Here is a 22,282-nt window from a genome sequence, read left to right as displayed (position 1 = left end):
AGCGTCCCTGGGGCCGGCCCCGCTCCGGTGTCGCCCCCCCCCCCCCCCCCCCGCCCTTCCCATCCCCCTTCGCCCTTTCCAGCCCTCTCCTGCCTCCAGCCCCTGCTCGATCAGCACGCGATTAGCAAGTTAGGGAGAGGAGTTCCATTGGAGGCCGGGTTGCTGCACGGAGCAGGGTTGGGAGAGATGCTCTCATGTTGCTTGTTAGTGAAGTTATCGGTGTGCCTTCAGGCAGTGCTCCCGCAGTGCCAGAGGGTCTTCGGTGTGCTTTCCCTGACAGGTCAGCTCCTTTTCTGGGAATATCCTAGTACTGAAAGAGTCACATCACTCTGTGCCATACCCCTCTAATGAGTAGTCTTTGATATGAATGTAATTGATATGATGGCTGGATTGCCACCCCAGCAAACACACAAGAGTAAAATAGATGGGGGCTAGTTGCTCTGTTCGTGGATCACACTTTCCACCCCACTTGTAGGGACGCTGCAGTCCCAGCTTTGGGGCTTCCCTGCTGTCACCAGTTGCATGGGGTCATTTGCCAAGAGGCTCCTGTGAGCCTCAGTGTGCGGCTGCAGGGTGTGAGGTTGTGCTCTGCAGCCTTGGCAAATAGCTCATAACTTAAACTCATCAAACCCTAAATATCATGGATGTAAAGAACTGATTTAAAATACGGGAGAGCTTTGGGAGCAGCAACTCGCAAAGCTATGGCTCAGCACCAATTTCTCATTAACTCCTCAGAGCACTTTTCTGCAACCACTCCCCAGGAAGGTGAACACTTGCTGGTTTGTCTGACTGAGTGTGCTACTACAGTATAATGTTTTTCCATCTCCATGGTTCACAGAGCTCAGGAAACATATTCCAATTTTCTCATCCACATTTTGTTGGGTTATTTTCTCCCCTTTAACTGACTCGTTTGTCCTTTTCTACTGTTCTCTCAGTTCTGCAACTTACCTCCTTTTCCTTTTTACACTAGGACATTTACACTGGGAAACAGTGCTTGATCATTTTGTGATCATGTTCCTTTCCTACTCTGAAATCCCTCATTTTTCCCACTTTTCTTGTCTTGTTCACCCTTTAGGAGTGTCCTTGTCCTTATTCTGGTCTTTGACAGGAGTTTGCTGATGTGTTGGGAAAATAGTAAGCACTGAATTTGTAACCAGAGTGAATCTATGTCAATAAGATCTTATTAATCTATGTCTGATATTACATGTGGCAAGAATGTGTGCTTTCACATGGGACCTGTCAGCAGTATCACTGTGTGTTTAGCAAACTTCATAGGGATTAGTTTGCTCGTAGTACACTGCTTAGCTCCTGTCCCAGTTTGTATCTAGGAGATTATGAATTCTCTCTTTTCCCATTTTTATATGAAACAGCCAATAGCTATCCTTTCTGTATAATAAACAACGTAGAATATAGAGTAATATTTTTATTATAAAAATGGAAGTGAAACTGTAAATCCAAGCAGAAGTCACTAACATAAATATGAACATTGAAGAAATAGGATTTCTTAAAGATGCTTGGAGCTGGAGAGTTGAACATTTTTCAGGGGGCGGGGCGTACAGTGAAATAGCATTGCAAAATAGGTTTTCTAACGCACACTGAAATGTATTCTCATTACTATCTTCTCTGTTTGTTCTGGTTTGGATGGCTCTCCACTTCCTGTCATCTTCTTTCAGGATTTTATTTGCTTAGTGAAATAGAAAGATTAACCCCCAAAATCCCCACCCCACAGTTAAATACCAAGGTAGGTCTGAGGGAAAGGTCTTCCACTTATTTTCCCTTCTGGCACAGCAAATGACACGTTGTTCATACATTAATATTCCCAGCTACACCCCTTCCCAAGCTGACATACAACGAGGTAGTACCAGAGAGTAAATTGTCCATTTTGCAGCATGGAGAAGTTTAATTAAATGTATTTTAATGTCCTCAAAGATTTGAATTTTATTTGTACTTGCTTTTGTAATCAGTCACAGCCTTACTATTTCTTTTAGAGTGCATTTTTTGTTGGAAGAGTGCAATGCTTGGGGAGTGCAGATCTGAAGGAGTGCTTCAGTGGTTTCTAGAAACACGCTTTTCATAATAGGACTTATTTTCATAACTGAGTCCAGTGAAGAAAAAGGATGGCATAAACTGCTACAGTGCACTTTCTTGAAAAACATTCTTTTTTAACTGTCCTTTGGGTTTAGAAAAAGAAAAAAAGCTCTCTGGGCTGAAAGTGCTAGTCAAACGCACTGTCAGCTAGACTGATGTGAAGCTGTGCTGACATTTTTTGTTAAAAAAAAAACCCCAACTTTGTTTAATGAATTTTGAATGTAAAAGAAAAAAAGACACTATAGGGTGATCAGCGAAATGCTGAATACAGTAAACATCTTTCATGACAAAGAATACAAATACCCTGCAGATCTGCTTTCAATAGCAATTACTAGGCCCCCTGCTTTCAATAGTTAATACCGAGGCCCCTCGCTCACCAAGCCTTCCTGGTAACAATCGCAAGCCAACGCTTAAAATGTTGACATGCTAAGCACATTTAGAAAAACCTATGTCTGCATTCCCTATGGATGGTGTAGCATAACTGCCTAACACCTAAAGTGCAGCAATTAAAACCAAAGTGAACTGAGCTAATCACCTCCTCTGAAAAGCTGTATGTAAGGCTAATGAGTTCTCTCTTAGATACTCCCCTTCTCCTTTGCATGGTGTCCATAGACCTGTAGCTGGTCCATATATGTATTTACACCCTAACAGGCTATATGTCTCCATTGGAAAATATTTAGGAAGAATATCTATTAGAAAAAAATTGAAAGCTGTTGAGAGAGGCATTTGTGTTATGCTCATTCATCCCAGCTGCTGGGATCAGGCATTATCATCGTGGATTGTGAAAAAGTATGTCAGCAAAGGTCTGGAATGAAACTTTTGGAGAAACAGTGAAAATAAAGATGATAAATTGGTGCTGGGGGAGAGATATAAAGAGGAGATGCAAAAGAGAAATAAAATTAATATGCTGAAAATTCTGAACCCATATCTGAAGAGAGCGATGAGAGGCAGGCAAGGATTAGTAGATTTCTGGAACAAAATTCTGAAATTTGATAGTCTGGAAATACCATATTTTCAAAGGAAAGCTGACATCCTTTCCCTTCTTTTCTTCCCTTTAGCCTGGTTGGAGCTGGTGTACAGGCAGTTTCATGTGCAGGGTTTGAAACATGGCAGAGAAGTTACAGAGCATTTGCTGTGCTGGTTTTGGCCAACTTACAAGGTCAGTTAATCCTGACATGAAAGAGGACAGCATCCATTACATCCTATCCACCGAGGCAGACCAACGGCTTTCAGTCTGCAGTTTGAAGACCTCTCTCCTGGCTCTTTTTCCACAGGACTCCATGAGAAATGATTCTGGAGTATAAATGAATTTCTCTCTGTACTACAATCTGCGTGTGATGGAGTCCTCACATCCACTGAAACTTTTTTAGGGGTCTTCAACTGAAAAGGGCTGAAAAACGCTTTGCAGTAGGCTTTTAAAATTTACCCAGCACTTATGTATCTGGTGATGATGGTTCCTAGAGAGCTGGGAGCTGTTTGGTGCCCACTGTCCTGGCACTGAAGACTGTTCCTGAAGCACTGCAGTTTGCTCACGTTATTCAGAATAGGCTTAGGATTCGCAACACCCCAAGAAGAAGCAAAGCCCCAAAAGTGGGAGTGGGCTTTCTTCTGCCTTGATTCTGGAGAGAAAAGTGGCTGGTGGATTTTGTGCTGGTATTGCAAGACAGAGGTGCGAGCACAAGTCTAACCCATTCGGTTCCCTAGATTGCTCTTACAGCCCTGCTGCAAACAAGCAAGTGTATGTGTATGTGACTCCTTAGGGAGTTAGTGTTGGTTTTGTATATAAACTTTAGCCTGAGAGATAATGGCAAAATTAAGTAATTAATGTTTCCCGGGCTCTCAGTCTCTGAGACAGGCAATTTTCCTTCCCGTAGCCGATAGGATTTTCAGCTGTTTGCACTCAATGAAGTGTCTTCAGTTTTCCTGAGAATGAAAAAGGCTCTTGCAAAATTTCATAGCACATAGATTAAATGGGAGAGAATCACAGTGATGGTAGGAAAAGACATATGATGCTGATGAGCTTGATAAGGTGTATGTACAGGTGCTTTACAAGACAATGGGGTGTTATACTACTAGTTCAGCTTTACAGTATTATGTTTGCACACGACTAGAGATTTACAAGGACCTCTACAATGCTATTTTCTCCTTGTCATGCTCAACAGTGGCTAATTGTCAGAATCTGGGTAGGTTTTCAGAACATGTTTTGCCACAGATGACGTTTTTGTGCTGTTTTCTGTCCGAACTAGTTACAACTCAGGGGGCGGGGAACGCATTCTCATGACTGGCATTGGTGGTTCAGTGGTAGAATTCTCGCCTGCCACGCGGGAGGCCCGGGTTCGATTCCCGGCCAATGCAGTTCGGATTTTTTTTTTTTTTTTTTTTTCTTAACTCCTTCCCCTCCTCCTTCCTTTTCCGCTTCCGTCCCGGCCGCCAAAACCTCCTTCAGCTCCACCCCGGCCTCCCCGCAATCTCCTCGTCCGTTGGGCTGCGGCTGTGTGCGTGTAAGGGGAAGTTCGGCGGCCAGGGGCGGCCCCAGCGCACGGCCCTGCCCCGGGCGGACAAGATGGAGGTGTAAGGAGCGGCGGGCGAGGGCGTGGGGACGGGCCGCTGCCGCCTGCCCCCAGCTGCGACCTTCCGCGGCGGCAGCGGGGGCTCCGGGGCCGGGATGTGTTGGGGGGTACAGCTGTATGGGCCTGCCTGCGGTGTGTGTGTGTGTGGGGGGTACCTCTATAGGGGCCTAGGGTACCTCTATAGGGGCTTGCCTGCGGTGTGTGTGTGGGGGGGTATATCTGTAGGGGCCTGCCTGTGGTGTATGTGTGTGGATATACCTATGTGGGACTGCCTGTGGTGTGTGTGTGTGGGTTATATCTATAGGGGCCTGACTGCGGGAGGCGGGGGTTATATCTATATGGGCCTGCCAGCCGTGTAGGTGTGTGGGGGGTATATCTATAGGGGCCTGACTGCAGGGCGGGGGGGTTTATATCTGTATGGGCCTGCCTGTGGTGTGGGGTACATCTGTATGGACCTGCCTGTGGGGTGTGTGTGGGTATATCTATAGGGGCTTGCCTGTGGTGTGTGTGTGGGTATATCTATAGGGGCTTGCCTGTGGTGTGTGTGTGGGTATATCTATAGGGGCTTGCCTGTGGTGTGGGGTACATCTGTAGGGGCCTGCCTGTGGTGTATGTGTGTAGGGTTGTATCTATATGGGCCTGCCTGTGGTGTGTGTGTGGGTTATATCTATAGGGGCCTGACTGTGGGAGGCGGGGGTTATATCTATATGGGCCTGCCAGCTGTGTGGGTGTGTGTGGGGTATATCTATAGGGGCCTGACTGCAGGGGGGGTTTGTTTATATCTATATGGACCTGCCTGTGGTGTGTGTGTGTGTAGGGTTGTATCTGTATGGACCTGCCTGTGGTGTGTGTGTGTAGGGTTGTATCTATATGGGCCTGCCTGTGATGTGTGTGTGTGTGTATATGTATAGGAGCCTGCCTGCAGTATGTGTGTGGCTATATCCATATGGGCCTGCCTGCGGGGTGTATGGGGGGTATATCTGTATGGGCCTGCCTGTTTGCAGTGTGTGTGGGTATATCGATATGGGCCTGCCTGTGTGGTGTGTGTGAAGGGTATATCTATATGGGCCTACCTGTGGTGTGTGGGAGGTATACTGGGCCTTTAACACCCCTATAACCAGCAGTGTATTCAGGCATTCTGATGAGAAACTGAGGGGTTTTTGCTTGCTTTAAAAATCTTGCTGAAGCATCTGTTTGTTTGAGCAAAAGGCGTCGAAGCTCAGCTGGATTCCCGCTGTCTGTCCCCATCTCCCCTGCCCTCCCGTCTCCTCCTGCTCCCTTCTCTGGTCTACCCCGGGAGAGGGGAAACGTGAATCCTCTGCTGCAGCTTCTGGGAGAGAGTTACTCCTGTGAGCGTCAGGTAGACGACTCATTGTAGGAGCTGAATATACTGGAGAAGGAGAAACCAAAACAGGTGTGCACCAGCAATTGCAAATGCAAGAGGCGAGTCAAAATTTTGGCTAGCCGATGATTTGGGGCAGTTAGACCAGCCAGCCCCCAGGTTGCCATCCCAGGCAGCAAATTTTGCTGCCTTCCTATGCTGACAGCACTATGCGTGTTTCTCTCTTGTTAGCGTCACCTGGGCACGAAACAATAGGATTTGACCTGTTTTGAAGCTTAGAAACTCATTCTCGTGAGTTCTGTGGAGGCCGTTACATTGTGTGGTTATTATATATGTGTACGCGTCACTGGTTTCTAGTGAATGGGGGCACAGAGGATGTGAGTCCCATGGGATGTATGTCAGCATCCGCCAAAGTCAGCAGTTGATGTTATCCATGGATGCTTTATTGTCCTTAAATCTTCTATACTATTATAGTTAAATCTTCTATACACAAAATTCAAAAGTAGATAACAAATAAGAAACATCCATTGAAATATGGGTTTGTGTTATGTTAGCCTTAACATGAGTAGCAGCCTGCAGGGAAATGAGCTGTTCTTGCTGTTTTATACTGAAAAATGCTGTAAAACACGTACACAGGCTGGAAGTTGCATGTGAGGAAAGATGGGGTTTGTTCTGCTGAGAAAGATTCTTTTGATACCATTAATAGTAAATCTGTGATGCCGCTTATACATCTACTTGTTTTTTACTACCTCGAGTAGCCCAACTTATTTTACTGGTGCTACCTCTTTTAGTGCCAATAGGAAGGTGCATCAGAAGTGGAGGACCTGGGGGCTTAAGTCCTGAGCTGTGGGTGAATGTCCCTTGCATTGGAATGGAACAGTTTAGTCCATTTTGCACTTGAATTGCTCTTAGAATTTAATCTTCCTAATCTTTTGCCTGCTGCCTGACGGTCAGTCTTCATAGAGGGAAGCTCTGCTACTAGGAAAACCTCTCCTAAGTTCTTACTGTGTCAGAAGTATCTGTTACTAGAGAAAAGAACCCTCCAGAAAACATTTTGGTTTAAATATACAACATATTTTAAGCAGCAGCTTTAAAAACATGATGTGTCAGTGATAGTTTTAGAGGTGTGATGCCATATATGAAGATCTTTTTATATGCAGAAGACTTTCTCAGTAATGTTTTGGACTGAAACTTGGACAAATATTACCCATTTAAAGATTCTAAAAGGTGTTTGTCCATTTGGTGTTAACATGAGATTTGTTTCCTTTTTCGTAATCATGTAAAAATTACACATACTGTTTAGTTGACTATTTAAAAATATACATCAGAATTAATTTATAATCTCTTGTGTTCTGAATGTAAAATTGACCGTTGATTCATGAGAGTTAGGACTGAAGAAAATTGTATTTCTATTTTACAAGTTCTGCAAAAGTTTCTGAAACTGGTTTTATTTCTCAGTTTATAGTTCTGGTACAAGAAAAATCATTGAAGATTTGAGATTGACTCATTTGCCATCCATTATTAGAAGAAAAAACAAGTATTTCTGAGTTGACAGTGTTTTAGAATTAAAACGGAAGCAATTGTCTTATTAACTTCAGATAGATTTCACAGACTCATTTGCATAGTAATGTGTTTATATGACCCTTTCACTTATTTAACAGCATAATTCCCGACGTAATTCTTCTGTAGCATTATTGTTTCTAACAAAGGATGTCTTTGATCCATAGGGATTTCTGCAGCGATAGCCTGAATGCAAACATTCTGAGGAATTGCATTTACCTCACAACAAAAGCTATATGGTTTGTAAAACATGAATGAAAGCTAATGCGTGCGTGAGCTCACTTGCTGAAGTTTCACTCGAGTCAGCGAAATGGAAGTTGAAGTTCATCTCAGCGTATTTTAGAAGGTCCTTTTCATTTAACAACAATGATAGAACCTGTGGAAGTTTGTGGACGCATTTAACTCGTTTGAAAGTGATGAACGTGACAGTTCTATTCAAACGGTTGATGGTGCTTAACAATACATTGTACCTTTTTTTTTTTCTTTTTTTTCATAAGCTGCTGCACAGACCTGAGAAAGGCCTTTTTTTCCTTTTGTGTGGAAACTTTCTGTTGTTGTGGCTACTGCCTGCTCAGCACAATGTGTTGTTCAGGGAATATAGGATGTTCTGCATCAGGTTTTTTTCCCCTTTTTTAATTTAAAAATATAAAATTACAATATCCAATAGTAAGAGAGGCGTGATTAATCTAAATATGTGCTTGATTCAAAGAGAGTGCATTCAGCCTACCAGTGGTGGATAATGATTTGTGCTTAATTGGGACAGAATTAGTGGGGAAGTGTTTGGCTGGTGGAAAATGGGAAGCTCTCAGCCTTGCCCTGCTCATAAAAGAGTAGTCACATAAAATTTCAAAGAATAAATAAAGTGGAAATGCAATAAGGTTTGTTTTACTCAGTACAGTATGGGTAAATATAGTGCCATGTCTATATCTATACACACACATATGCACATTGTACAAAAACAGTCATTGTATTTTCTTTTTCTGTGCTCTTGATGATTTTTCCTGTCTGTCTTTATTCAAATAAAACTAGAGGCCTTTTTTTGTAAGGAAGAAGCAAGGCAATTTGGTTTTAGTTCGTAAAATTGGGTGAGCGAATAAAATTGTGTGGCTCAGTAAAAAGATTATGTCATGTGAGTGTATTATGATTTATGGGGCGAATTGTGCAAACTATACTGTATATTTATGTAATAATTCTACTAACAATAAGAAAAAATATTTTCCGGAGGTGGCAACGACTTGGTAATTGTAGAATCATGAAAAACAGATTTCTTGAGGATTTTTTTGAAGAAATACACTTTATGAAAATAGCATCTGTTCCTGTAGAATCTGCGTAACTCAGCAAAGAAAAACTTTAGACAATTTCATTTGGAACATAAATTAATCTTTTTCATTTTTCCTTTTAGAAAAGATGCAAATGCCGCATTGCTCAGTAACTTTGAGGTAAGTCTATCTGAGTCCTGATTTTAAACCAGCAGTTTAAAGCTGTAATCAGTCACTTGTATTCTTGTTTGGCAGCTGAAAATTGTCAGTGGCAATCAGCAAGACCTGTGTGTGATTTCCACCTGTCCCATTTGATTCGTTATTAAGAAAAAGCTTTGTAAAGAAAATCTAGTTTTCTAGAAAATGCCTAATTTTCACTGCTAGTGGATTCTGCATTATTATTTGGTTGGTCCCAAATCTATAAAACCAGATTATAAATATGTTTTTCAAATAGATCTTTAGGATGTCAGTAACTTTAACTTCAGCCTTGTTGTATTTGCGCTGTTGCTGTCTGGTTAGTTTGTTGAATCCTCTTGCATATGGTGGTTTATTGTTTAGGATTTGATTCTCCACATCTGTAACCACTTGTGTATTTGGGCAGGTGCACTGGATTCACTGGTGCTTTGTCTGACGTGTGGTGCATCAGATCCCAGATCAGGAATGTTGACACCTCTGTAACTGGGCAGCAATGTCCAAGACATCTTTTTTTTGAATTTTACCTTATGACAAGCCAATATACCACCAAGTGTGTGACACATCGATTGCTGGAGTCTCTTTAATGTTGCAAATAAAAATTCTTGCAGAATTTTTCCAACATTTCCAACATTTTTCACAGATGGCTGCTGCTAGAATCAATGATTCGTATTTAACTTTAACCTTGTGACGTGCAGTATCATTCGAGAACCTGTAACTCATTAATGCATGGTTATATTAAAGCCAGTGCTACTGGAGATGCAGCCTTACACCCCTGAATGCTTGACAGTATTTTTTTAAAGATCTTGAGGTGTTTCCAAAGCGGGTTAGGTTGTAGTAAGGGTGAGGCAGTTTGCTACTCTGAGGTATGTTACTCTGGATATGATACACCTTGGTTTGGTGTCATGGGGAAGGTATGGTGCCCTGTCATGGCAAGCTATGGATATTGGCATACAAGTAACAAATTAAAAAAATCTTATTTTCTAGTATAGATAAGCTCTGAATCTTTTCCTCTCTCCTGAGCAAAGGTATTTTTTTAGTGAGGTAAAAAGAAATTTTATGTTATTGTTGGTTTGCCTTCAGCCAGGTAATGAAAAAATTTCAGTGCTTTGTTTATGAATGCAATTTTTTGAATGGTTTTAATAACCCAAGTGCTTTGTTTATATTGTTTTATTACTGAAGCTTGAAAGTTGCACAGCTGTTTCATCCTCTTCTGAAATAAATCTTGAAATGTTTTATCTTGAGCTGCATCTGTCTGCGAACAGCAGAGCAACCATCTGGTGTCTGTTAGAAGAGCTTTAATGAGGTACTTGGAAACAACTGTCTTGCCTAAGAAATAGATGATGTTATGTCAGCCGAATGAGTATTAAGTGTCTGTTTGTTAAAAACATGCACTATTGCAGTACAGAAACCAGCAACTATTTCAGAGATTATTTATTGCAAAACCATCTCTGCTGCTTTCTTCATTTGCTGGGTTCTTGTTGGAGTCAAGGTGTTGCTGCCTGCTGAGGTTCAAGTAGTGGTGTCAGCCACATTACGTAAGATCTAGAGGTGTCCTAAAGGTGTGGTCCAGCACAGGGGGAATTGCAGAATCCATTCTTCATGCTCTTCAGTAGGAACTTTCTTCAGCTGAGTCTTTATGTTGGTGAATGTACCATGTGTGTTGAAAAGAGCAAAAGGAAGTGGAAAACGAAGTTACTGATGAGAGTGCTTATTTCTCATTTCCCTTTCACAGCAGTTGTGGTGCATGCAGCTTTTCAATGCTGTGCAGGAAGGGATTTGCAGTGTCTGCAGCTATAGGCTTTTGGGGCATGGCTTTTTACTGCTTTTCAAAGTACTGATTCGCCTAAAACACCCCATCTCTTTCTGTTTGCTCCTCTTTTCAGTTACAATGTGACTGCCATAGCTAACACTCTCTTTATCAAGGTAGTATTTTGCACAGAAAGTGGTGTTTGAAAGGAGTATTCAGGACTGACATGTTGTATGTTCCATTGCCTACATTTCTTCTGTGAGTGTGGAGTTGTCATTTTGTGTTTTGTTGTCACTGGCTACGTTTTCTTCAAATAGTTACTACATGGGTATTCCTAGCTTGAGTTTTGGCTTTCAGGTCAGGATGGCAGGTGTTGCTTTGTCATAGAAGATGCAGTATAAAGCAATTGCAGGATTCGTAGCCGGTTATATTCTTATTTTTCACTGTCTAGAAATGTTTGTATTCTTATTGCTATGGACTTGGTTTATAATGCCGTTGGATCTGGATGTTGAATGAAGCTAGTTAAAAACTAGGGGATAAACAGAAAGAAGTGGTCTGCTACTTTGCTGTGGGTATTGGCTCTGGATATACCGTAAAGCCTGAAGCAGAACATCTGAAGAAATGTCATCCTAATGTGATTTAATATGGGAATAAAAGAGTAATTGTGATGCTGTCTCAACATTTTGCTGCACATCTAGCTGTGATGAATAAAGATGTTGCGCTGTTGCAACAGATTTGGCAAAGCACGGTTACAAAAATCAAAACGTTTTCCTTGCATTCAGACTTACCCACCGAATCTCACTCGTACATTAATATTCACTGCATCATAAATGTGAAGACAACTTTATTACATTCTTTTAAAGAATGTCTGCTTGTATTACATTGTTGTAGTGAAGCGGGGAGCTAGTTTAATCTTTGTGGCTTAACATACCATAACACCATGCTGGTCACTGTAACACTTACTATTATGAATAACTCCACTGGAATTTACAATCGGATCACTAATCTCAGGAGCATCTATAGGTCAAGCCTTTGTTTCGTTGGTTCCTGGCAATGTGACAGTTGTCGAGTTTACTTTTTTTTTTTTGCAGATAATGTAAAATTGCATCTGTGAGACAGGATGTATATTTATTTTAATATTATAGGTACATCTGTCATAACAAATCCAGTAGGGCCATAAACTTGTGTGACATTTTGCTTCAAGCATCACTCATATTTAAATGGGAGCTCTGTGCCAGTACAGCAGGGTATGACCCAACTGTGTCCAGGACATGAGATAAGATAAACAAGTAGGATAGATTAATCCTGGCAGTTTCTCCTTTGGGGCTTTTGGATAACATTTAACAAGTGCTGAAAATCTGTTTAAAATAGTCACAGATTTAAAAAAACAGTTTACATACCTATTCATCATTCTGATGCCAAATTATTTTTAATTTCAGTTGCTGGCGCGTTCACCAAAGCCAGGCTTTTTTTGTTGTTTGGTTGATAGGATTTTGTGGGTTTTCATTTATGTTTTCCTGCTGTCATATTTTTAGATAAAATACTCTCAAATGGTCTAAAACACTTCATTTTTTTCCCCAGGTGTTCCAGTTACTTACTGATCTTAAGCAGCAGCGCAAAGAGAGTGGAAAAAACAAGCAGAGCTCTGGTCAGCAGAATCTGAACACAATCATGTATGAAGTGAGTAGCACTGTGAAATTCCTTTGCAAATTACCCAAGCTGGAGTAATTCACATCCTTAGGTCTGTATAGTAATAACTTTGTATCAAATTTATTAAAAGACACAGTAAAATATTGATTTTTTTGCCACTTTTCTATGGTCAGTTTATTCAGGTTGTAGGCTAACTGCGCTTTCAAGGCAGAGGCATGCAGCTGCTTTTATTAAAAACTATCACAAAAAGAATAAAACCCCCCTTATATTTTCACTGTTTAGTTTTGTGGGAGTTTTTTAATTCCAAATATTTTGTCCTTTTAAGACCTAGGGCAGAACTTGCTATCATCTGATGAATTGATGATACCACCTAATCATGGTTTCAAAGCTGAAGCACAGGTATTTTCTAATTAACAGAATAAACTAATAATTTCCCACTAAAATAGATTATTTCTTTTTTTTTTGTCAAAAGAGTGAGACATGGACAAGCTGAGTAACAAAACCACATGTACAGGTAGCAACATCAGTTGGATGCCAGATTGGTAATAAATGTTCAATCTGTTGCTAGGAAGAACTTTTAAAATCGTATAATACAAATATTAACATTTTAAATACCTCAAATTAGTAACTTCATAACAGACTTGCAGGATGACCTGTTGTGTCTGTGTCAGAGAACTGCATGAGTAGCCCCGCGGCTGGCAGTGCGTTGAAAGCAGTTTGCCTTGCTTGCATGAGTGATCCTGTTAAGTGAAACTACTCATGTGAAGAAGATTTGGCCTAGGCTTTCTTTTTGTTTTAGGTCTGGCTTTGTTTGAAAAGGTATAGAGTTGTAATGCCTAAGCCTCATATTCAACAAAATAGGGGCTTACAAAAAATCTCATTTCAATCTTCCTGTACCTCTTTGAAACAGCTGAGAAAGATCCTGTCAGTCTATTTTGTCAGAATGCACCTTAAAGTTTTAATTGCCTTGTTATATTGCTACATATTAAATACCTATAGGCTGCTCATTTGTGTGCATGAATTGAAGCTGGTGTAAACTCTAGGTACATTTTCTCTATATTTGACTGAAAGCGTAATTTGATCTTGCAGGATTGTTTTTATTCATGCTGAGTATGTCCCCATGAGCCCTGTGCAGGCTCGTATCCATTGGTACTGAAAGAATTAGATGAAGCTTGCTAAACTGGAGCTATGTTTTGCTGTATGTCTGGCATTTTAATTGATCTGAAATTGCCAAAAAAAAGACTAAACTGGAAAAGAAATTACTCCCATTAAATAATCGTATTACGTGATAATACAGTAATTTCGTTTCACTCATTATTGGTGTATAATAACTCCATTTTATCTGAAAAGGTTGGGACGGGACTCAGAGAAGGGAGGGTTATCTAACACGTTATTGTGCTTTTAAATATACTTCTCAGTAGTCACAGAATCACAGAATCAATCAGGTTGGAAGAGACCTCTGGGGAAAACTGGTCCTTAAGATTACCAGTGATTCATATTTCATCAACACTCTTATCTGTTAAGTAGGATGAATTATCCTGTGTTGTTGAAGTCAGTTTTCCTTTACCTAGCATTTTTAAATGCTAACAGATTTTAATGGAAACACACTGGAAATACGTTTACATATTTTCTTACTTGCTGTACTGATCTTGTAGCTCGTTTTTTCCCCGTTATCTGTTGTTTTCTGCCCTGTGGATACTGATTCAACTTTTTTTGGCTTCTGACTTTTCAAATATAAATAATCAGTTTAAAGATTTTCTGAGACAGAAACTCAGTATCATATAGAATTTTATGGATTTTTTTTCATATTGTTATAGATAATCTGTGCATGTGGTATCCTGCCACACATGTGTCTGTGTTTGCAATCGAGTTAGTGCATTGTGAGTCAGTTGTATTGATACTTTTATGTATAGCTATGCAGTATCAACAGATGAAGATTTTCTTCCTTAATTCAAAACAAGCGTTGACAATACTCTCTGAAATCCTTCAGTTGCTGATGCACGCAATGCAGACAATGCAAGGATTTCCTTGACTTTTCCATTGATGCTCATTATTTCCAACTCTTCATTTTGGGGTCTAAGCAAAGCAACGTTCAGGAAGATTCTAAGCTGCTTCCAGTGAAAAGACAGCTGTGAACTGGAGTTTGTGTGGGGTTTCTTTTACTGACACTTTTTTTAACTTAGGTCAAATTACATTATATATTATCTGTCTGCTTGGTGTCATGTTACTTTAAATAAAGCAAGCAGATGTAACATCTGCTGCCAAAGTTAGCTGAGGTTGGTAGGTGTTACATGTAAAAAATGGAGCAAAGATAAATTGTCTCAAGTCAGATAAACATTTCTAATGCTACAGTATTCTTGCAGATTTTCATGACAACCCACCTAACCTGCTTCTATGAACTTTGAGAAAGCATTGCCGAATAGGCATATAAAGGATGAAAACAACCATAGATTGAGGAGCTTAATGAGTTAGTTATGGGTTGGCAGTGAGAGTATCCCTGGCACTGAGCACATGAAAACTTGGCAGAAGGTAACATGGTTTTAAGGATGACTAGTATTCAACTGCTCTGGAGTGTTACTGCTTTTAAAAAAAACAAAAACAAAACAAAAACCAAACCAAAACAACAAAAAAATAAACACCACAGAAAAACCCCAAACCCTGTATCTTGGTACCTTTTTAAGCTTGCTTTGAATCTGTAAACATTTGTTAATTTTAAAAGAAAAAGTACATTAGAGTGATACTGTTCAGTACAGCTGTAAGTGTGTCTTGATCACAGTCTTAGCATCACCTGAGGTTATTTCAAACCAAGAAAGCAAATGTCTTTCACAAATGACTAGTGGTTTTTTAGTGACAGAGCTAAAAGTTGCTCCTTTCCTGTACTCTTCAACGTGTGACTTTGAGCTTGGCACGGATCAGATAAGTGACCATCCAAAGCCACAGAGGGAATAGTCAAAGCTGTGATTCTCACCTGGCTCTGTAATGAGCTGGGTCGTGTCTTTACGGAATGAATTCACTGGGGCTTTCTGCATAAGTACTAATGTACTTTCCATTACGTAATGTTGTAGTTACTTATTGCCTGTTTCTTACTCCCTCAGCAAATATCAGTATAGTCTTACAGAAGACAGAAAAATGTGAGCGATCTCTCATCTCTGACAGCGTTTCCCACTGTTTTAATCACCAGTAAAAAGCCAGACTCCAAAACTGGAATTGACTCTTCCAGTTTTTCTGAGTAGTACTGAGGAGACTTTTCACAATTGGCTTGTTTCATACAGAACTGGTAAAGCGAGGAGTAACTGAGAAATAATGTATACTTTCTTCCTATCCCTTGCAGACACTGAAGTACATTTCAAAAACACCCTGTAGATACCAGAGTCCTGAGACTGTGAGAGATTTCCTCATTGCAATGAAAGACCATAAGCTAACCAAGTAAGTAGACATGTGCCTTTGAATAAAAATATAAGCTTGTGGGAATGTTGAAAAACTGATCCCCATGTAAGAGTATGATAATCTGTCTGGCTTTTATTAATGTATTATAAGTATTTTCTGCCATTATTTAAATACTCATCCAAACATCTTTTACTTCACTCATTAACACCTACATGGATGAGTATTTCCTTAAGTGGGCCTGTGTTTGCCAATATATTTCTCAAACAGATTCTTGTCAGTATTTTGGTTTTTAGCGTGATCTCACATGGCCCAAGCACAAAGTACAGTTCATAAAATGTTTTCCGAGGAAGAACTTGTAAGTTCTTCCCAACCTCTGTTTATTCTCAGTCTTATTCCTAAAAGGAGACAAAGGTGGCTGTATTGCAAGGGTGTAATAAGTAAATAAAATCCTAATATGTATATTAGGATATGTATATTACATATCCTATATGTATGGGAAAGAATGTTATTCTGAAGTTAAGTTTTATGTGAATCCGTGAACCCCAGCTGCTACAGATCATCTCTCAGGGTTATGCTCTCTAATTGGCATTTAGCAAACTAAGATCTTCATCTTCTCTTTTTGTGCTGTTTGTGCACTGATATTTGTGTCCACAAGGATTTCTGAGATGTACGTTTCAGTTACGTAAATATTGTGTCCATCAACATTCCCCCACTCCTGCAGTTTGTAGTAAAGCTGAACATGCAGTTCTTTTTTCTTATTTTGTGAAGTGCGGCATAGAAAATAAAAGATTTCCTTCACAGTTACAAGAAGACTCAAAGGGCATTTTTCCTCTTTGGCAGTGGTGCGAATGCCTGTTCACAGTGCTTGAAACGCGTGATCTTCTTGCACCTCTCTCCAGAGTGTGTGCAAAGCCTGTTGAAAATAGTCAGACCCAAAAGAAATTGAATCAGTTGGCTCCCTGTTTGGATACCTCTAATCAGTCATCTGATTTTTAAAGCAGAAAGAACAAAGATTTAGTTGCTTCTAAATGACTTCTTCACCACAAAGGAATAGTTTATGCTGTATGGATACTGACTGCATTATTCTTCCCTGCTGGAAGGACTCCGAAGGAGTTCATGCTCTGGGAAGGTGGCTCATACTAATAATTTATTTGTGACACAAAAAGAAATGCAAAGTGAGAGTATCTGGAGAGTGCACTGCTACAAGGCATGTTTTTACCCTGTCCAAAGCATAGTAAGTTGAGTAGAAAGCAGATGGCCAACTATTTTGTTGACTTTCAGTGCCCCCTCTCTACAGTTACGCTCACATCCAGTAGATCAGCAGCTCTGATCACAGTATTGCTGTCACTGCAGACACTGGGGTGCCAGTACTTGGAGGCTTTGTCATGGGTATTGTAACTTTGCTTGTAGTGCTTTCTTTTGTAGAACTAAAGTTGCCAGTCAGTATGTCAGTGTTTAGTCCTCCCGTAGCTCGTTTTATATAGCAAGAGACTAGTTTATGTAGTGGGCAAGGTATCTTAATTATTTTCTGACATGGAGGTATTGAAGCGTGGAGAAAATACTCTGTTCACTGTGAAGAGCTAATAGTATGGAAATGAAAGAGAGTATCTTACTCAGGAAGTAGTTTGCTGCCAATTTTAAGTAGTGAGCATCCTTCATTTCTGGTAATGTGAAACAGTCATCCTGTTTGAAGTGAAATAAACTTGTTCAGTGTGTACAGGGCAGCAGTATAGGAAAGTGCAAGAAGAATGCTGTATGACAGCAAAAAGCCAGCGGGGGTTAAGAAGTCAGAATAGGACTTTTCGGAAGTAACTGAGTGAGTCAGGTGTAAGAGTCCCATTAAAAATCAAAGGTTTTTTTTGTTTTAAAGCTAATTTCTAAACTTCTTTCTGGTAGAATTTGACCAGGACCTCAGGGTTAACTCTTACGAAAAGGCAGGGAAGCTCTGTTACCACGTTGGATACCTTGACCGCCTCTGCTCCGCTGTATGGGGTCTCCAAGAACGAAGTACTAAACCATAGTGCCTTCCCACACCTGCTTGTTCTGTGAGCTTGAATATAGCACTGCTGCAAAGGTTGAAATAGTTACAAGCTTTAAATGAACTTTTTGACTGTTTTATCTTTTATGGATACGAGGAGGTGCCTTTGCTTTTGGGTACCATTTACTCTGTCCTTTTTTCTCTGAATCAGTCTGTAAGACAAGCAAGAGAATTATTCCCAAGTCATTTCCTTCTGCGTAGTGGCAGAAGGATGAGAGTGAAGAGCCAGCCGCTAGTTCAGGTTACAAATTTACTGCATTTATGGCTTATCAGGACTCAGACTGGGCTGTGATACCTCAGCTTCCTGAGCATTCTGTGCGACTTCTACTTTGTTAATATCTTTGTCATCTGGTAAAGAACTTGCCAGCTCTGCATTTGCCACGTACTTTACAAAATAAGAAACAGAATTGTTTAATGTGATCCTGGCACCGCTTCTTTCTTCTAATCTTTTCCATTCAGACAACTTCAAGCTAGAAGTACCAGAGCCCATCTGGCAGCCTCTTCACACCAAAACACAGAAAGCATATGGTGTGCAATTACTATAAGCGGTTTCACATAAAGTGCATTATAAAATAGTAATGCCTCCAAGGAAATTTTGAACTACCCGTTGGTTCATAACCAAGATCATTTCAACACTGCTCTGTTGTTAAATAAATGAAAAACTAAAGGCTTTAATCATTTCCGTTCTGTGGGATGGAGGTGGTACTTGTATAAAAGACTTCACTAGAGGTTTCAGTGAGTTATCTGGTAGAGAGCTTTTCTCCCCTGTGAGAGGAAAGAACCTGCAATGTTGCTTTCCAGGACCTTGCTTACACGATCTCGCTGTAATGACTTTTCCTCCCACGAAGACTAATGAACTCCAGAGTCTGTCTTTGCTGCTTCCTTTCTGGGTAAGGCATTCAAAGACGTCCTCTCTCCCTTAAACTCTTAGCTGGTCATATGCTGTCTCTGCTGGTAACAGTTTTCTGAAGGGAGCTGATCCGATTTAAGAGGTATGTTAGTTGGTGGCTGTCCCCACTGAGGGCACAGCAGCATTTTCTGTTTTTACATTGCAAGAGGAATAGAGAATCTGGTTAAAAGGCACAACTTGTCAGAAACACCCCGTCATCTTAGACTGCTTCCTCTGCCGTTTAAATTCCTTGTTATGACTCTGCCTCTAATCAAGGAGGAAACAGTTAAGCAGTGTGTTTGTGCTGTTAATGAGGCTCAGCAACTTATTTTCTAATACAAGGACTTCAGGGCTTGGATATAGGAAGTATTTGCAGCTGTAGGAGGTAGGTAGGGCGATGAGCTGACTTTCCCCACTCACGTGTTATTGCAGCACACAAGCACTAGGTTGTGCTGGTGTAGTGAGAATTTCAGGGGCGTGAAGAAAGACCAGACACCATCCAGAGAAGCACCAAGAATTGAGGCACATTCATTTAAAGAATGGAGCTTTTAATCAAGTGAGTTCTCATTTTTCCTGCCCTCCTTCCCCAAACCTGCAATACTAACCATGCAGAATGCGTTGCACGTGATGTCCTGAAACGTTCTGGCTCCAGTTTAGAGCTGGTAGTGTTGTGGGGGCAAATGGTGTGGTTCCTGCAAAATCACCTCAAGTCTTTTCTTTCTGTTATTGCTGATATTTGCTACTTCAAACACCAGGTTAACAGAGCAGCGTACCTTTTCCACTGATAGCCAGTCATTTTGTGATGGGTTTCTCTCATTAGTGTTACAGGCAGAAAAAAAAAATTTTTCCTAAAAGGCAAATTTAAAAAAAAAAATACTGAAGTGTACAAACAACTTAAACCGTTCAGAGTCATTTTAGGTAGCTGCCTTGCTAAATGGAGAAAAGTCAAAGACATCTAGACATATATTTCACTGATACAGTCAATAAAGTATGGTAAAGCACATTTTTTTTCCTTCTCATCAGTTATTTTAGTAAAATTGAAACTGTAGAGCTGAGATTTTTTTAAATGAAAAGCTCTGAACTAACGTCATGGTGAATTTCATTATTACCTTGTTGAGGCCTCAAGCTTTGGCTAACGCTACAGTACAGTAAGCCATGTTGTACTTGGAAATACAGTATGCCACTAGCAGCTAATTTTCCAGTTTTAGTCCCTGGAATGGCTTCATATTTTGTAAGGTAGTGTGAATGGCATTGCATGAAAAGAACATTTATTAGGCTTGTGCTCTGTAATTACAGTTAACTGAAAATTTACTCTACTTGTACTTCTTCCTGTTACAGATAGCCTATCTAAGATCTAATTTTAGAATAATTAAATTTCCAATCACTGCATATTATTATAATTTTTAAAAAATTGAACATAACCATTGCCCTTTTTGTCTTTAAATCAACACGTTCAAGGAAGTGTTGAGCTGAAAATCAGTAGTACTTTTAGAAAGTATTTTCCCTCATTACTGCCAAAAACTACAACAAATACAAACCTCTACAATATTAAAGGGTGGATGATTTACTTTGTAATTTTTTGTCTCCTCCAGAGCTTTCAACGTGAATATTCAACACCAAAGTCAGGATGGTGCTAGTTTAACAATAGCATCATTTGACAGTCTTTAAAAAGACTATTGTGTTTCCCTCTGAATTGATTGGAAATTTAACCCTTTGATCTGTAGCAGCGTTGCTCAATTTTTTACATTCAGGTATCATTATCAGCCCTCAGATTTCATCCTAGATCAGTGTAGTGACACTGAGGTACAGGGGTAACCCCTGCGGAGAATACAGCCCGGGATGTTTGCCCAGACCACTGGTACTGTGATTTCACAGACCACGGCTTGGGACTGCTCCTCCGTCCGCCAGATCCTGGGATCTTGATACAAACATTTTACATGAGTTGCCGTGGTTGACTCAAGACCGTAGGATTTGACTATGAAATATTTTCAGCTAGGAATAAAATACATGGTTATGTATACTGCTGTTACTTTATGGCTTTCCTAGCAACTAAAAAGCATACATTCCTGAGGATAAATTTGCCTCTGCACAGTCACAGATGTTCTAGGGTTTTTTTAGCTCTGTGTGCTGTATGTTTGCACTAATACTGTTCTCTTCCTACCCGTGCCTATAGATCTCTTACTAGAAAAACAAAACGTGCATGTATGTATATTTACATACAGTCCAGGAGTTCAGTAGCTAAAAAATGGGCAATACCAAGACACATAATACGAGGTTTTGGTTAAAATATAAATGCTGCAAATATTTGGCTCACTGCTGACAGAATATGATACATTTTGCCTTAATTTGCACAACAGTATGTAACTGTTTTTATTATTTTTTTGAATATATGAATTTCTTATGCACTGTGCTGTCCGTTCTGTCTGCCCAGATATGCAGTGTGATCTTCAACACGAGGCAGTGATTTTTTTTGTCTTCTAGGAGAACATTTTTAATTGTGAAGGATTACACTATTGTAATCCTACATCCTCACCTCCAACAATATACACTCTCCCCTCAAACGCAGACCTCAGACCCATTTTCTTCTCCCATAACTACACACGTTTTTGCCTCCCGCAGCCTGAGCTTTATATGTCCCAAAGCCCACCCTCAGCTGGAAACGCTGATCTTGGCTCTAGCTGAGTCTCAGCTGCTGCTGGACGTGGCCTAGAAGCGAGGAGCCACGGCTCGGTCTAACAGCAGTAATTGCCATTTTGGGATTTCTCACTAGGCAGGGCCTGTAAGAGTCTGCGTAACGGACAATTAACTCTGATTAGTGGAATCTTGCTTTTATGTGAGAAAATGGCTTTCAGCTGTCACTCATCTTTTGTATGTATTCTTCTCTTGAATGAGCAGCTTTCGTGTTCCAAACAGTGTTACTAAAATGCAGGCAGTCCAGAGAAAATAAAAGACTTGCTTTTTTGGAGCAATTAAGCTGAAAATATTCTTTACCTTCTGTTTAGATGAATGGGACAGTTATCCTTTTTATTTGAGTGTAAACATGCATGCTGTAGAAAGTGTAAAGATGGATTCATCTGCGTTGGAAAAAGTTTGTTTTATTTTTTAGAGGTAATGGAGCATGAACTAAATTCAGGCTCATCATGTCTGTGCCCGTGCAAAATACCGTGGTCAGCACGGATGCTGGTGCATGTGCAGGCTTGCAGCGTTTGCCTTCCTTAAAGCTTATTTCTGATGGAATTGTGGGTGTTCAGGTTCTATTTTGTGTATGTGCTGGCAAGAAATCCCAGGTACACAGAGACTCTGATCCCAACAGTTTTTGGTATCAGCGTTAGGAAGCAGTCAGTGCAGTGGGTACCAAGCTCCAGCCCACGCTGCATGCAGTGGTACACCGCTCACTGCTAGTGTTGAGGGATGAGTAACCCAGTTTTCTGTTGCAACATTGAACTTCAGAGACATTTTGTGAGTGTTTGCTTCAAGGGGATGCCAAGAGTAGTAACCTTCTGGTCGCCCCATTTGTTACGAGTGGGAAGGTCGGAAATTGCATGCAGGGAGAAGAG

General features: G+C 40.4%; 1 protein-coding gene and 1 non-coding gene across 4 annotated transcripts in view; both read left to right on the top strand.

Moving 5' to 3' along the window:
* Window positions 1-4,372: 4,372 nt before the first annotated feature.
* On the top strand, window positions 4,373-4,443 carry TRNAG-GCC (transfer RNA glycine (anticodon GCC)). The gene has a single exon. It is a non-coding gene; the product is annotated as a tRNA-Gly (tRNA).
* Window positions 4,444-4,518: 75 nt separating this feature from the next.
* The window catches only part of CRCP (CGRP receptor component), a 31,473-nt gene continuing 13,709 nt past the window's right edge, over window positions 4,519-22,282 (top strand). For 2 of the 3 annotated variants that reach the window (XM_068415495.1, XM_068415494.1), the window contains exons 1-4: window positions 4,519-4,659; window positions 8,963-8,999; window positions 12,343-12,441; window positions 15,743-15,837. In XM_068415495.1, the coding sequence (XP_068271596.1) occupies window positions 4,652-4,659; window positions 8,963-8,999; window positions 12,343-12,441; window positions 15,743-15,837 (239 nt within the window). In that variant the 5' untranslated portion in view covers window positions 4,519-4,651. Of the gene's footprint in view, window positions 4,660-5,090; window positions 6,073-8,962; window positions 9,000-12,342; window positions 12,442-15,742; window positions 15,838-22,282 lie in introns of those variants that run through there. The other variant, XM_068415496.1, reaches the window with a different exon arrangement.

The sequence above is a fragment of the Nyctibius grandis genome, chromosome 18 (assembly GCF_013368605.1).
Source record: "Nyctibius grandis isolate bNycGra1 chromosome 18, bNycGra1.pri, whole genome shotgun sequence".
In the NCBI taxonomy this organism is placed as follows: Eukaryota; Metazoa; Chordata; class Aves; order Nyctibiiformes; family Nyctibiidae; genus Nyctibius; species Nyctibius grandis.
The sequence above is the reverse complement of the archived record's forward strand: the minus strand, read 5'-3'. Positions and strand labels throughout refer to the sequence as shown.